The following is a 13,758-nucleotide window of genomic DNA, read 5'->3' on the forward strand; positions in this document are numbered from 1 at the left end:
GCACTGGCATAATTTAGTATGAATCCAACCACCGTCGAAACGGGGGGAAAGAAGCAGCAGCTCACTGTAACACAAAGTCGTCCCAACACCAGGGAAATCCAAGTGGAAGAACTTGAACTCGAAGTCCTCCTGAACAGGAACTGAAGTCTAAACTTGAACCCAAAATATAACTGAACTAGAACAAACAGTACAGATATCTGGGAGGGACTATGGATTGATGTGCTATGATTAATGGAAAGAAAATTATCAGGTATGATACATAATTTTACCTTCCATATCATCAAGCAGATCAATCCATAGACTGGTGGGATGTACCCAGTGGTGTGCTGGAGCCGGCTCGCACCAGCTCGCAAGAACCGGTTGTTAACTTTGCTCAGCTCTTGCGAGCCAGTTGTTGAAACTCGCGAGCCGGCTCTTCTCCTCCCTCCCAATCCGGTCCCGTCCGTCCCTCCCGATCCCTGGCTCCCTCCCTCCCAATCCGGTCCCTTCCTCCCGATCCCTCACGTCACCGACCCGTCCTGACTCTTCTCATTCTTCGGGGCAGGCAGTCTTGCCTGCCCGCTGCCTGAACTGACTCTCCCTCGCTGGCGCTGCCGGTTCGCACTTTAAAAATGGCCGCTGAGACTTCCAGAGGCGGCCTCGCAAGACTTCTGCTGAAGTCTCGGCGGCCATTTTGAAGCGCGAACCAGCCGGCAGCGCTAGTGGGGGAGAGTCAGTTCTGGCAGCGGGCGGGCAAGACTGCCTGCCCCGAAGAATGCGAAGAGTCAGGTCAGGTCGGTGATGTGAGGGATCGGGAGGAGGGACCGGATCGGGAGGGAGCGGTTCGGGAGGGAGCAGGGGAGGAAAATTCGCCAACAACTCGGGAAGGGGTGGCAGGGGAGAGAAGGGAGTCGCTGGGCATTTGTGGATGGAGAGGAAAGGAGGGTCACTGAGTATGGCTGGGTGCATGCAGGGCAGGGGAGAGGAGGCAGGAGGGTCACTAGGTATGGGTGCATGCAGGGCAGGGGAGAGGAGGGTCACTTCTGGACATGGGTGCATGCAGGGCAGGGGAGAGGAGGCAGGAGGGTCACTGCTGGACATGGGTGGATGGAGGGCAGAGGAAAGGAGGGTCACTGGGTATGGGTGCATGGAGGGCAGGGGAGAGGAGGGTCGCTGGGCATGGGTGCATGCGGGGTCACTGGACATGGGTGCATGCAAGGCAGGGGGAGAGGAGGGTCACTGGACACTGGGTGGATGGAGAGGGGGGGAGAGAGAAGAAATGCTGGACATGGATGGAGGGGAGGGAAGAGTGAGGAAGGAGATGAGGGAAAAGAAAGAGAGGAGAAAAACTGCACATGGATGAAGAAAATAGGCAGAAGCTGAGGACCAGAAATGAAGAAGAAAGGAGGAAAGGAAAGAAATAAATGGAAAGGAAGCCCTGGAAACGGAGTTAAGAGGACAGATAGCAGCAGAATCGGATACTGGGCCAGCATGATCAGAAAAACAGTCACCAGACAACAAAGGTAGACAAAAAAATCATTTTATTTTCATTATAGTGTTTGGAATATGTTCACTTTGAGAATCAGGTGCTCAATATTAAAAGTTTATATTTACTTATTTATGGCATTTTATCGCACATTAAACATGAATTAGATTGGAACCTGGGATCATTTAATTTTTTTTTCCTGGAGTAATGCATTGCCCCCCCCCCCCCACCCAAGGCTCTCTCCCCGGCTATAGCCAGCTCTGCAATCTGGGGGAGGGGGGGGGGGGCGCAGAGGGGGACCGGGGAGAGAGCCTGTTAAACATTTACCAGCACACCACTGGATGTACCCAAGCAGTACTCACCCAGGGCGGGACATGGAAATCCCAGAACGCAACACTGAAGCTCCAAACTGGGCCTCGGCCCGTGCTGCCACGTCCAAGTGATAATGCCGTGAGAAGGTCTGAGCCGACGCCCAAGTCGCCGATCTGTGCTCTAGTAGAATGAGCCTTCAGCTGGTTAGGCGGCACCTTCCCTGCGGCCACATAAGCCGCCGCAATCGTTTCCTTGACCCAACGTGCCACGGTAGGCTTAGATGCACGCAGACCCCTACGGGGGCCCACGAACAGCACGAACAGGTGATCCGACTTCCGGACATCGTTGGTCACTTCCAAGTATCTGATGATAACTCGTCTAACATCCAGGCATCTGAGAGCTCGATACTCCTCTGGATAATCCTCCCTACGGAAGGAGGGCAGACAAAGCTGCTGATTCACATGGAAGCGAGAAACAAATCTTGGGCAGAAAGGAAGGCACTGGGCGAATAGACGGCTCTCTACACGAGAGCGCCTGGAGCTCGGAAACCCTCCTGGCTGAAGCGATTGCCACCAAAACGACCGCTTTCGTCAGGTCCTTCAGAGACAGCCGCGATAATGGCTCAAAGGGCGGCTTCTGCAAGGCCCACAGCACCAGATTGAGATGCCACGTAGGCACTATCGAGTGCAGAGGAGGGCGTAGGTGATTAACCCCTTTGAGAAAACACACCACATCTGGCTGAGAAGCCAGGGAAGCACCCTTCAGTCGACTCCTGAAGCAAGCTAGAGCCGCTACCTGGACCTTAAGAGAGCTGAGCAACAGGCCTTTCTCCAGACCTTCTTGCAGGAACGCCAACACTGAAGCAATTGGCGCCGTGAAGGGCGACAGGGCTCCTGCCTCGCACCATGATACAAAGGTACGCCATACCCTGGCGTAGGTAGCCGAAGTACAGCGCTTCGGTGCTCTCAGCATAGTGGCGATGACCTTGTCCGAGAAGCCCTTCTTCTTCAGCCGCTTCCGCTCAATAGCCAGGCAAGACCAAAGGGGGAGGGATCCTCCATCACCACGGGACCCTGATGTAAGAGGCCCCGCTCCGCTGGAAGTCGCAGAGGACTGTCTACGGAAAGCAGGATCAGGTCCACATACCAAGGGCGTCTGGGCCAGTCTGGACCCACCAGGACCACCCGGCCGAGAATTCTGCCCAGCATAGGCCAAGGCGGGAACACGTAGAGAAGCTCCTGTACCGGCCACTGCTGGAGAAGAGCATCAACCCCCAAAGATCGAGGGTCCCGTCCTCTGCTGAAGAACCGCAGCACTTGGCAATTGGCCGAGGTCGCCATCAGATCCAAGGTCGGCATGCCCCAGCGCTTCGTGATCTCCAAGAACACTTGAGCAGACAGTTGCCACTCTCCGGGATCCAAGGTATGGCAACTGAGAAAGTCCGCCTCGACATTCAGGACTCCCGCAATGTGAGCCGCCGACAGCTGGTCCAGATTCGCCTCTGCCCACTGGCATAACTTCATGGCCTCCCTGGCTAGGGGGGCGCTCCTGGTACCTCCCTGGCGATTGACATAGGCCACGGCCGTGGCATTGTCTGACAGGACTCGAACTGGCCTCAATATCAGTACCTGAAGAAACGCTTGAAGCGTCAACCAAATGGCCCGAAGTTCCAAGAGGTTGATGGACCACTTCGCCTCCGCCGGTGACCATATCCCCTGCGCTGTCCTTCCTAGGCAGTGGGCTCCCCAGCCCGTCAAGCTGGCGTCCGTCGTAATGACAATCCACTCCGGGGACGTGAGAGGCATACCGGCTGACAACTTGTCTGACATCAGCCACCAACTTAGCGCCCTTCTCACCGCCGGGTCCAGGGGAAGGCGAACTGCGTAATCCTCCGAAACTGGAGTCCAGCGCCGCAGAAGATGGGCCCTGGCCCAGGGCACTACCTCCATCGTGGCCGTCATGGAGCCCAACAGTTGCACATAATCCCAAGCCCGAGGAGCTGAGGAGGCTAGGAACCGGGCCACCTGGGCCTGAAGCTTGAGGCTCCGGTTGTCCAGCAGGAACACTCTGCCCACTTGAGTGTCGAACCGAACACCCAGATACTCCAGGGACTGAGTCGAGCGCAGCTGACCTTTCTCCCGGTTGATGATCCATCCCAGGGAGCTCAGAAGAGCAATGACCCTGTCCGTCGCTCTCCCACACTCCGCAAGGGAAGAAGCTCGATTCAGCCAGTCATCCAGGTAGGGATGGACTTGCACTCCTTCCTTGCGGCGATAAGACGCAATGACTACCATCACTTTGGAGAAGGTCTGCGGAGCCGTAGCCAACCCGAATGGGAGGGCTCTGAACTGGAAGTGCAGGCCCAGCACTGCAAAGTGCAGGAAGCGCTGATGAGGCGGCCAGATGGGAATGTGCAGATAAGCTTCCTTGATGTCCAAGGATGCCAGGAATTCTCCTTCTTATACCGCAGCAATCATGGAGCGGAGAGTCTCCATACAGAAATGCCATATTTGCAAGGCCCGATTGACTCCCTTGAGGTCGAGAATAGGCCGAGAAGAGCCTCCTTTCTTTGGCACCACAAAGTAAATGGAGTAACGTCCTGTGCCATGCTGCTCTACGGGCACTGGGACCACCGCCCCAAGACGGAGCAAGTTGTCCAGAGTCTGCTGAACTGCTGCCACTTTGAGGAGAGACTTGCAGGAAGAGTTCACGAACCCGTCTCTCAGGGGCCGGCAGAACTCCAACTTGTAGCCATCTCTGATGACTTCTAGAACCCAAGCATCTGAAATTACCCTGGTCCACTCGCCCCGAAAAGAGGACAGCCTTCCTCCTATCTGCTCTGGGCCATGGACCAGGGCCCCGTCATTGGGTACGAGACCCTGGGGGAGGACTGGAGGAAGAACCTCCTGAGCGGCAGTCTCTGCGAAAGGAATGCTGCTTCGGGGAGAACCTCTGCTTGAAGGAGGAGGAGGAGCCTGACTTGCCCGGGCGATACCGGCAGGCTTCTTGAAAACGGCCCTTAGAGGAACCAGGGCGAGCACTGCTGGCCCTTGCCTTGACCTCTGGCAACCTCTTGCCTTTAGAACTGCCGAGATCCGTCACGATCTTGTCCAGCTCATCCCTGAAGAGCAGCTTGCCCTTAAAAGGCAACTTGGCTAAGCGGGATTTGGAGACATGGTCAGCTGACCAATGTTTAAGTCACAGCCATCAACGGGCAGAGACTGTCTGAGACATGCCTTTAGCTGAGAAAACGATCATACAGCAAGTCTGCCAAGTAAGCCAAGCCCAACTCCAGGACCGGCCAATCCGCCCTCAAGGAAAGATCCGAGGTAGAGGCCCGCTGCACCACTGTCAGGCATGCCCTGGCCACATACGAGCCGCAAACCGAGGCCAGCAAACTAAAGGCGGCCGCTTCAAAGGCTAAACTTTAAGGCCGCTTCCAATTTCCTGTCCTGTGAATCCTTAAAGGCAGAGCCACCTTCCACCGGCAAAGCCGTCTTTTGTCACAGCAGTGATTAGAGAGTCCACTGCCGGCCAGCGCAAGGCCTCCTGTTCACCCTGTTCAGACGAGCCATGGCCCTGGCTACCTTGAGGCTCGCCTCTGGAGAATCCCATTGAGCCAAAATTAGAGTTTTCATGGCTTCATGGATGTGGAAGGTCCTGGAAGGGCGCTTGGTTACCAACATAATAGGGGAACCCGCCGAGGCTGAAGGAGGGCCTTCCTCCGGAGAGGAAATACTCAAGATGCTCATAGCCTGAACTAACAGGTTAGGCAATTCCTCTGAGCGAAAAAGCCGCGCTGCAGAGGGATCATCTCCCCCATCAGGGCAAGGATCAGCCTCCTCCAAAGAATCACCAAGGGACCTTTGGGAGAATTCAGAAACGCTGCCCTCATCTACATCAGAGGAGACAGAATCCCTCAAGACCTGAAGGTCCACCCGAGGGCGCTTGATCAGGGAAGCCTCTTCCCCCATATCTGATAGGGGAGCAGGAGCAGCATTTTGCAGTTGAAAGGCCTGATGCAGCAACAAAATAAACTCAGGAGAAAAACCCTCCTGTTTGTGCACCTCTGCAACCTGGGCCACAGCCCTAGAGGAACTCTCAACCTCCACTCCATACAGCGGGGGAGAGGAGCGCTGCGCATCCAAAATGGCGTCCAGCGAGTCACTCCGCGAAGGAGCCGCGCGGGAAGCATGGCGCTTAAACTTCGCCATCTTCTTACCGCCGCCCAACTCAAAGGTGGCCATACAAGAGGCCGTCCGAGCTGCAAGGGAAGCCGACGTCGGAAGGGCGGACATCGGGGGATGGGCGCCTAAGGCGGGAAAGGCCACCGACGCCCCAGCGGAGAAAAAAACGGCTTAATCAGCAAAGTCCGGAAGAGTACCCAAAAAGGGCTTCTCTGCCTCTGATCCCCGCGCCTCCCCACTAGCCGCGCGGTCCGGGGAGCGCTTTTTCGCGCCCTTACCATCCGATGCCATGATCCACGAGGGAAATGTTCGGGGAACCTCCTGCCCGCTAGGAAAAGGTAAAATTACCTGCTTCTTGCTCCGAGCTGCAACGAATTGGTGTCCCAGTGAGCAGCTGCAAGTAAAAAAATTTTCTGCTTCAAGATTGTTATGTTTTTGTTTTTTTTTAAACTGGAGCCAGTGGGAGGGGGGGGGCGAAAAGGAGGGACCTGGCACCACCAGGTTTGCACTTGCTCACGAAGAGCCCTCAACCCCAGGTACTCAACAAAGCCTAAGCAAAAAGGCGTGGAGACCAAGCCAGAGCTGCTGCAGGTGACCACACACCTGCTACACAGAGAGAATACTGGGGATTTCCTGGTAGCACATGACCACATATAGAGAGGCAAAAGATTGCTCTCTATCTCCACCTGCTGGTAGATGGACACAACCCACCAGTCTATGGATTGATCTGCTTGATGATATGGAAAAGCCATTAAGATGATGGACTTGGGAAAATCCACTGCTTATTTCAAGGAGAAGCAGCAGCGTAAGATCTGGTTTACTGTTCAGGGACCTTGCCAGGTACTTGTGACCTGGACTGACCACTGTTGGAAACATGCTGGGCTTGATGGACCTTCAGTCTGTTCCAGTATGGCAACGCTTATGTTCTAACTATGCACTAATCTGCCTTTGTTAAATTTGCAGAGTAACTAAAAAAAATTTTTTAAATGACACAGATTACTGACTGGTCAGGGGGTTGTACAAGTTTTAAGTGATATCAAAATCTACACTTTCCTTGCATTAGAATGATACAAAAAATCAGTGTATTGAGCTGGATTTCTAATAAGGAGGAAAAAGAGCCTCACAGAGCTCCTAGACAATATGTCTGTCTACTGGAGCTAAAACGGATCTTAAATTGATCCTCTGTTCATCATTGGCTCAGAGCCAATGATGAACAGAGGATCAATTTAAGATCCGTTTTAGCTCCAGTAGACAGACATATTGTCTAGGAGCTCTGTGAGGCTCTTTTTCCTCCTTATTAGAAATCCAGCTCAATACACTGATTTTTTGTATCATTCTAATGCAAGGAAAGTGTAGATTTTGATATATTTTTTGTGATAAACTTTCCCTACCTTGTATACGTTGTCAAGTTTTAAGTGATGACATCACAGCTTAGTAGCTCTCAGTCTCCACCTGCTGGCAGGGCAGCACAAACCCACATGTCTAGCCTGGTCTGGTGGGATGACAAAGTTACAAATTAATGCACCACTGCACAATTTAAGTTAGGGAGGGGTCATCCCCAGAGTTGGGTTATAGTTTAGCTGAACAAGCAACTGCAGAAGTACCCTGATTAAGAGTACACGTCAACTCAGTACAAACAGCCCAAGATTTAGTTCAAAGTTTCTGACCCGAATGTATCTCTAGAGTTTGAGCTGTTGAAATATAGTTAAAACATTTAATTCCAATTACTTTATAATTCTAAAACTTATTCACAGCCATGAGTAAGAGAAAATAACTGCAACATGGCACTTAACACAAAGGCTGGACACCTCATATAACCCTATACAGTGCTATCCCTTCGTTTCTCTTATTCATGGGATATTCATTTTAAGTTTGTTGTAGGAAGGGTAACCACGATATCTTGTTTTCAAACTTCAGTTTCTCAATTTAATTCCTGGCTAGCCATATGCCTCTCATTCTCTAGTGTTTATTATTTTTCTGCAGCCTCTCAATGTGCCCCTTCCAACCCCCCCCCCCCCCCCCAAGTTCCTGTTCTCTTTAAAGTAGTTTAACATGATGTCTCTTCCTTCTCTCTTCATATTCTGTTATCTGCCATGCTTCTTCTTGCTGGTCCCTCTTACTCTAACCTCTCTGGATTCAATATCTACCCACCATCCCCACTCCAGGGTACTCTCACCTCTATCCTCAGCCTCCCTCCCTCTATTTCCTCTCACCCTATACAGAGTTCTGTCTCTTATCTAGATCTTCTCCCCTTCAATCTGTTTTCTCTGCTTCAATTTAACGTACAGTCATTTCATAGCCCCACAATGGCTTGTCTTGGTATCCCTTCACTCCATGATCAGCAGCATGGCCTATTATATTTTTAAAACTTATGTCCCGCCTAACACTGCCCACCCCTCCCAATCTTCCCTGCAAGAAAGAAAAGATCCATTAATCCCTACAGATTTCACAGTTCATAACACAAAAATGGTCCTACATATCAGAGAAAGCTGATGTAGTTTTAAACACTGTACCTACTGTGTGTGTGTGTGGGGGGGGGGGGGGGGGGGAAGATAATGCAGGAAGACAGTCTGGTGGCAGAGGACTGGCCTCTCTGGACAATCTATGCCCAGGTCAAAAGTTGATAGGTCAAATAGACACTGATGCCCTTGGCCTGGCAAGCCTGGGAAGAAGAGGGGGATATGTATACAGGGCATGACTGGCACATTTCCCCTTCCTTCGTTTACAGTCTCAGACATTGTCTATGTGGGAGGACTCTTATGAGAAGCATAGTAAAGTGTATTATTTAGCAGGGTGGCTGTAGGCATTCCTCCCCCCCTCCAACCACCAAATTTTTATAACCTTCTTGGGTACTCCTCGACTACCACAGATCATATGACAGCTGGGGCTGGATCCTGCCAGAATACTGAAAACCATGTCACCATAGCATTTTTCACTTTATCTTTTATGGTGGCACCAAATTTCTTCCCACTTATCTTCAGATGTGAGAACCTGACTTCACCACCATCCTGCTGCTTTCTGCTCTTAGCTCTTTTTCTTCCTGCCTTTATTACAATGATGATAGCTTTGTTTGTCCATATGCATGAGTTTAAGCATGCACAAACTAACCAAACTTTTCCTAACAGGTACCAATCACTTGTTCAAAACGTGCCTAATAAAAAGTGAAAATGTTTGAATAGCCTTTCTTCTATTTTTCAACTCTGACACTTCTGAAAGCTATTCTATCAAGGAAATTTTCAGTTGGGGAGAAGTGTCCGTGAACCTGTTGCCTACCTAAACTTACAAAAGGACAACTGCTCAAATCCAGTCACTAGAATTTTCAGCCACGGTTCTGTCAACTAGTTTATTATGTTCATCAATGTTGTGAATTGCTTTTCCAAACATTTTCAGCATGGCTAAATATTTCATTTTCCTTAAACAGTAACAGGAAGAGTGATTCTAGATAGCAGGAAACATTCAAAATGTATATCCCTCAAGTCATGAAGGTGGGTCACTTCGACAGTAGACCAGCGGGAGAAAGGGCAACTAGCATTATGGAGGTGTGCCTTCCTGTTTTTGGGCAACACTTGGGAATTATTGTCCGACACTAACAGTTCTCCTATTTGCAAGAGTGGAAGAATGAAAACAAGCAAATTCTAACAAAAACAAAAATCAGAGCAGAAAAGCAAAAAGTTCCGAAAGTGACTTTCAACTGTTTCATGAAGCTTAAATTATGTACACAATAGCAACATTAAAGTCTTAACTATATAAACATTAAGTATTTACAGAGTCACTGATTACAGCAAGCAAGCTAATGGCCTGCTCACTTTTTTTTTTGTCAAGTCTACTATGTCATAGTAATGCATCTTTCAGGATCTTTTTAACCTACAGAACCAAATCTCCAGAAGAGCAATATGATGCTTCATTCCAAAATAGCTTATACAACTCTCCCACGAAATCCTGTTCTAACAACAGAAAAATTGGGTTCATGATCATTTCTTTAACTTTAGAAAAAAAAAATCTGATTCCATATGCCTTAAAGCAGTGATCAGATTTCCCTCTCCTTGAAAATAAGTGTAAATAAACGCACTGTTTCCTTCAGTTGTGGAAGTTACATCAGGGATAAGAGTCTGCATTGTCCAGAATAACTTTTCCTGTTACCAATGCCTAAACTGGTTAAGAGTGACAGTAACCCCCGTGCCCTTTTCAAAATCACACATGCGGTGCTCTTCGAAGCCAGCCGCCCGGGGAAGCGAAGGCATGGAAGGGCAATGTAATCACAAGGCATGGCGTACCTCCAAAGAGATGCGGGGACAGATGCGAGGGCAGTGAGCCGATGAGAAGTCGTGGGGTCCCGGCGCCGGCCCGCTCCCTGTTTAACTCCTCGGGCGTGCTGCTGCCAGAGTCCTGCGAGCTGAGCGTGCCGACGATGCTCGTCGGGATGCTGAAGGAAGACTGGTTCAGGGAGTGAGCCCTGGCCCCTGAGGGCCCCCCGCCGAGGCCGCTCGCTCCTTCCCCCATGGATCTGGTCCTTGAGCCCAGGGAGTGCGGCTGCTGTTGAGGGGCTTCCGCCGCCGCAACCTGAGCTTGGTTATGATGATGGTGGTGGTGGTGATAATGGTGGTGATGGTGGGCATCGGGCGCGTACGAGCCGTAGCGGACCGCTACAGCCGCCGAGGTACCGAGTCCAGACCCCCTACCGGCCCTGCTGCTGGTCCCACCGTTGCTGCTACTGCTGCCGCCGCCACCACCACTTTCGGCAGGTGCCTCAGAGCCGGAAGAACCCCTGGTGCGGCCGTCCGAAGCCGGGCTGCTGTTGCTGCTGCTGCTGCCACCGCTACTCTGTCTCGCGCCCATCCTGCGTGTCCCGCACCCTTCCTCCTTCTGCGGTGGGGCTCATGCACCGGGCCAAGGGACTGACACCTGCCCACCCGACAGCCGAAACCGGTCGCCTCACCCACTGCACAGCCGCAGCGCCGGGAACACTGGGCATGGCGTGCTTAGAGGGAAGGGAAAAGGACAAAAATACATGCTGAACAAGTAGTCCCACTCCCCCAAACATACACAAAGAAAGGAGGGAGATGTGTGCGGGAAGAAAAAATAAAAGTGTCCACAACTAAAGAGAAACAAGTAGAAAGTTTCCAACGTAGGTAGTCAGCAGCCGGGCCAATAGACAGCTTAGCTGGTGCCCTCCCCGGGGAGGAGTGATATGTGTCTCTCTTAGACGCGAGCTGTGTGTTTGGGAAGGTGGTGGGGGTGTGTCTCGCGCTTCCCCCTCCCTTCGTGACCGGGGGGGGGGGGGTAATACAAGAACGTAACCAGTCCAGTACAACTCTCCCGCTAAGCTTTCTCTCTTTTGCTCCGGGAGGCGGCAGCGGCCGCTCGCTGCTGCTATTGTTCTCCGCCGGTGTCGGTTGTTCCCCACGAGCCGTTCCGGCCGCACGCTCCTCGCTGCTGCCACCTCCACCGTTCGTGTGACAGCTTCGCGGCCCCCTCCGCCATAATCAGTAATGAGAGGGCCGCCGAGGCCGCACTCCCGGCGCCTCACACACCCTTTCCCCCTGCGCCGCCGCTACTACTACCACCACCAGCCCAGACACCACACACAGCTCCGACGCCAGCTGAGCCGACCGTACCACTGCCTGCAGACGACGCTAGGGGGGGGGTGGGGGAGAAAAGACGCGACACTGACACACGGAAGAGTTAGGTGAGACTCGTTAGTCCTCCTCCCTTTCGTTCAGTCCCTCCTCTTTTTCCATCACTAAGGTACGGTCCGCCCTCTGACGTAAATATGAGGACATTCTGACTGATCCGCCAGTGTTAAACGTGACCGCCACGCGACCCTCTGGAGGCGCGCGTAGCGTTTGTTACGTTATACCCCTCCCCCCCGGCTTACCCTTGTTACAAGCTTAGGCCCTATCACCTCCCGGCCGGCGTCAGCTGCAGTGATTGGTTCGTGGGATGTTTTTCCGGAGAGAGAGGAGAGAGAGCACAGGTAGATCTGTAGATCACGGTGGTAGAGTCCGTGCATTTCCAAAGGGCAAATCAACTTTTTGAACTGTTATTATAAATAATAATAATCTGTCAACGAAACAAGTTATTGGTAATAACATGTTTTATTATTACTGTAAATGTATATGCTGCGTGTTTCAAATTCACATGAGCTGCGGCTCAGTCTCTCCAAGACATACACAGATAAGATATGCAACAAAAACAAATATGTGGCCGAGGAGAATAAAGTGTCTGGTTATTAATCATTGCATTACAGTGAACATTTATAACCCACACATACCTCAATCAGTTCAGTGTAGTGCACAATAGAAAAAGTGGGATATATCCAAGAATTAACATGGGGTATTTTATTAAGTCATGCTAGCATTTTGCTAGATCATGCTGAAATATTGGACTTCTTTGCATTTAGTGCCAGCTGACTTTTAGCACGAGCTAAAAACGCTAAGGCCCCTCAGTAAAAGACCCCCAAAGTTACAAAAAAAAACGTAATCGTAATATTTAACAAGACAGATACTTTTGAAATAACCAGGTTTATAACAGCTTACAAAAAATCTTATGATTCATTTCATGATGTATGGTCTTTGGTAGTCTATTAGGATTTATTTATTTTTTTGTGATTGGGGAATTCACTGAAGGAGGTGTATAGCAAGAATAAATCAAGCATAAGCTCCACCATTTCACCACCTGACAAGAAAAGGTTAAAGCTGAGGGATACTGGAGTCAAATAATGTCTAGAAACAGTATTATAATTTTTGTTAGATATACATAAAAGATTAATCATGTATGGTATCTTTCACTTTCCACTGCAGCTGTTCCTGATGCCTATAAACATACCATAGTTACACCACTCCTAAAAAAACTTTCATTGGACCCAACCTGTCCTTCTTACTGTTGCCCCAACTCTCTCCTTCCTTTCCTATCTAAGATACTGGAATGTTCTGTTCACCGCAGTTGTGTTGACTTTCTTTCATCTCAAGCTATTCTTGATCTACTTAAATCTGGCTTTCGCCCTCTTCACTCAACTGAAACTACCCTTGCTAAAGTCTCCAAGGACCTGTTCTTTGCCAGATCCAAAGGTCTCTGTCCTCATCCTTCTTGATCTGTCTGCTGCTTTTGACACTGTTGATCACTGCCTACTCCTTGATACGCTGTCCTCACTTGGATTTCAGGGCTCTGTTCTTTCCTGGTTTTCTTTTTATCTCTGTCATTGCACTTTTAGTGTATACTCCGGTGGATCCTCCTCCACTTCTATCTCACTATCAGTTAGTGTACCTCAGGGCTGTGTCTTGGGACCTCTTCTTTTTTCCATCTATACTTCTTCCCCTGGTGCTCTGATCTCATCCCATGGTTTTCAGTATCACCTTTATGCTGATGACTCCCAGATCTACCTCTCCACACAAGAAATCTCAGCAGGAATCCAGGCCCAAGTATCAGCCTGCCAGTCTGACATTGCTGCCTGGATATCTCACCACCATCTGAAACTAAACATGACCAAGACTGAGCTTATTGTCTTTCCCCCATTCTCTGTCTCTGTGGATAACACACTCATCCTCCCTGTCTCATCAGCTCCTAACCTTGGGGTTATCTTTGACTCTCTTCACATATCCAATAGACTGCTAAAACCTGTCATTTCTTTCTCTATAATATCACCAAAATTCATCCTTTTGAGCACACTACCAGAACCCTTATCCATACTCTTATCACCTCTCGCTTAGACTATTGCAACTTGATTCTCACAGGTCTCCCACTAAGCCATCTTTCTCCCCTTCAATCTGTTCAAAATTCTGCTGTACGACCTATATT

The 13,758-nt window shown here is 50.5% G+C and overlaps 1 protein-coding gene across 1 annotated transcript in view; it reads right to left on the reverse strand.

Annotated features, from left to right (window-relative positions):
* The window catches only part of ZNRF2 (zinc and ring finger 2), a 128,684-nt gene extending 116,942 nt beyond the window's left edge, over window positions 1–11,742 (reverse strand). The window contains exon 1 of the mRNA XM_030206229.1: window positions 10,239–11,742. Coding sequence (XP_030062089.1) covers window positions 10,239–10,800 — 562 coding nt within the window. The 5' untranslated portion in view covers window positions 10,801–11,742. The remainder of the gene's footprint in view (window positions 1–10,238) is intronic.
* Between the last annotated feature and the right edge of the window lie 2,016 nt (window positions 11,743–13,758).

The sequence above is a fragment of the Microcaecilia unicolor genome, chromosome 1, assembly GCF_901765095.1.
Source record: "Microcaecilia unicolor chromosome 1, aMicUni1.1, whole genome shotgun sequence".
Lineage (NCBI taxonomy): Eukaryota > Metazoa > Chordata > Amphibia > Gymnophiona > Siphonopidae > Microcaecilia > Microcaecilia unicolor.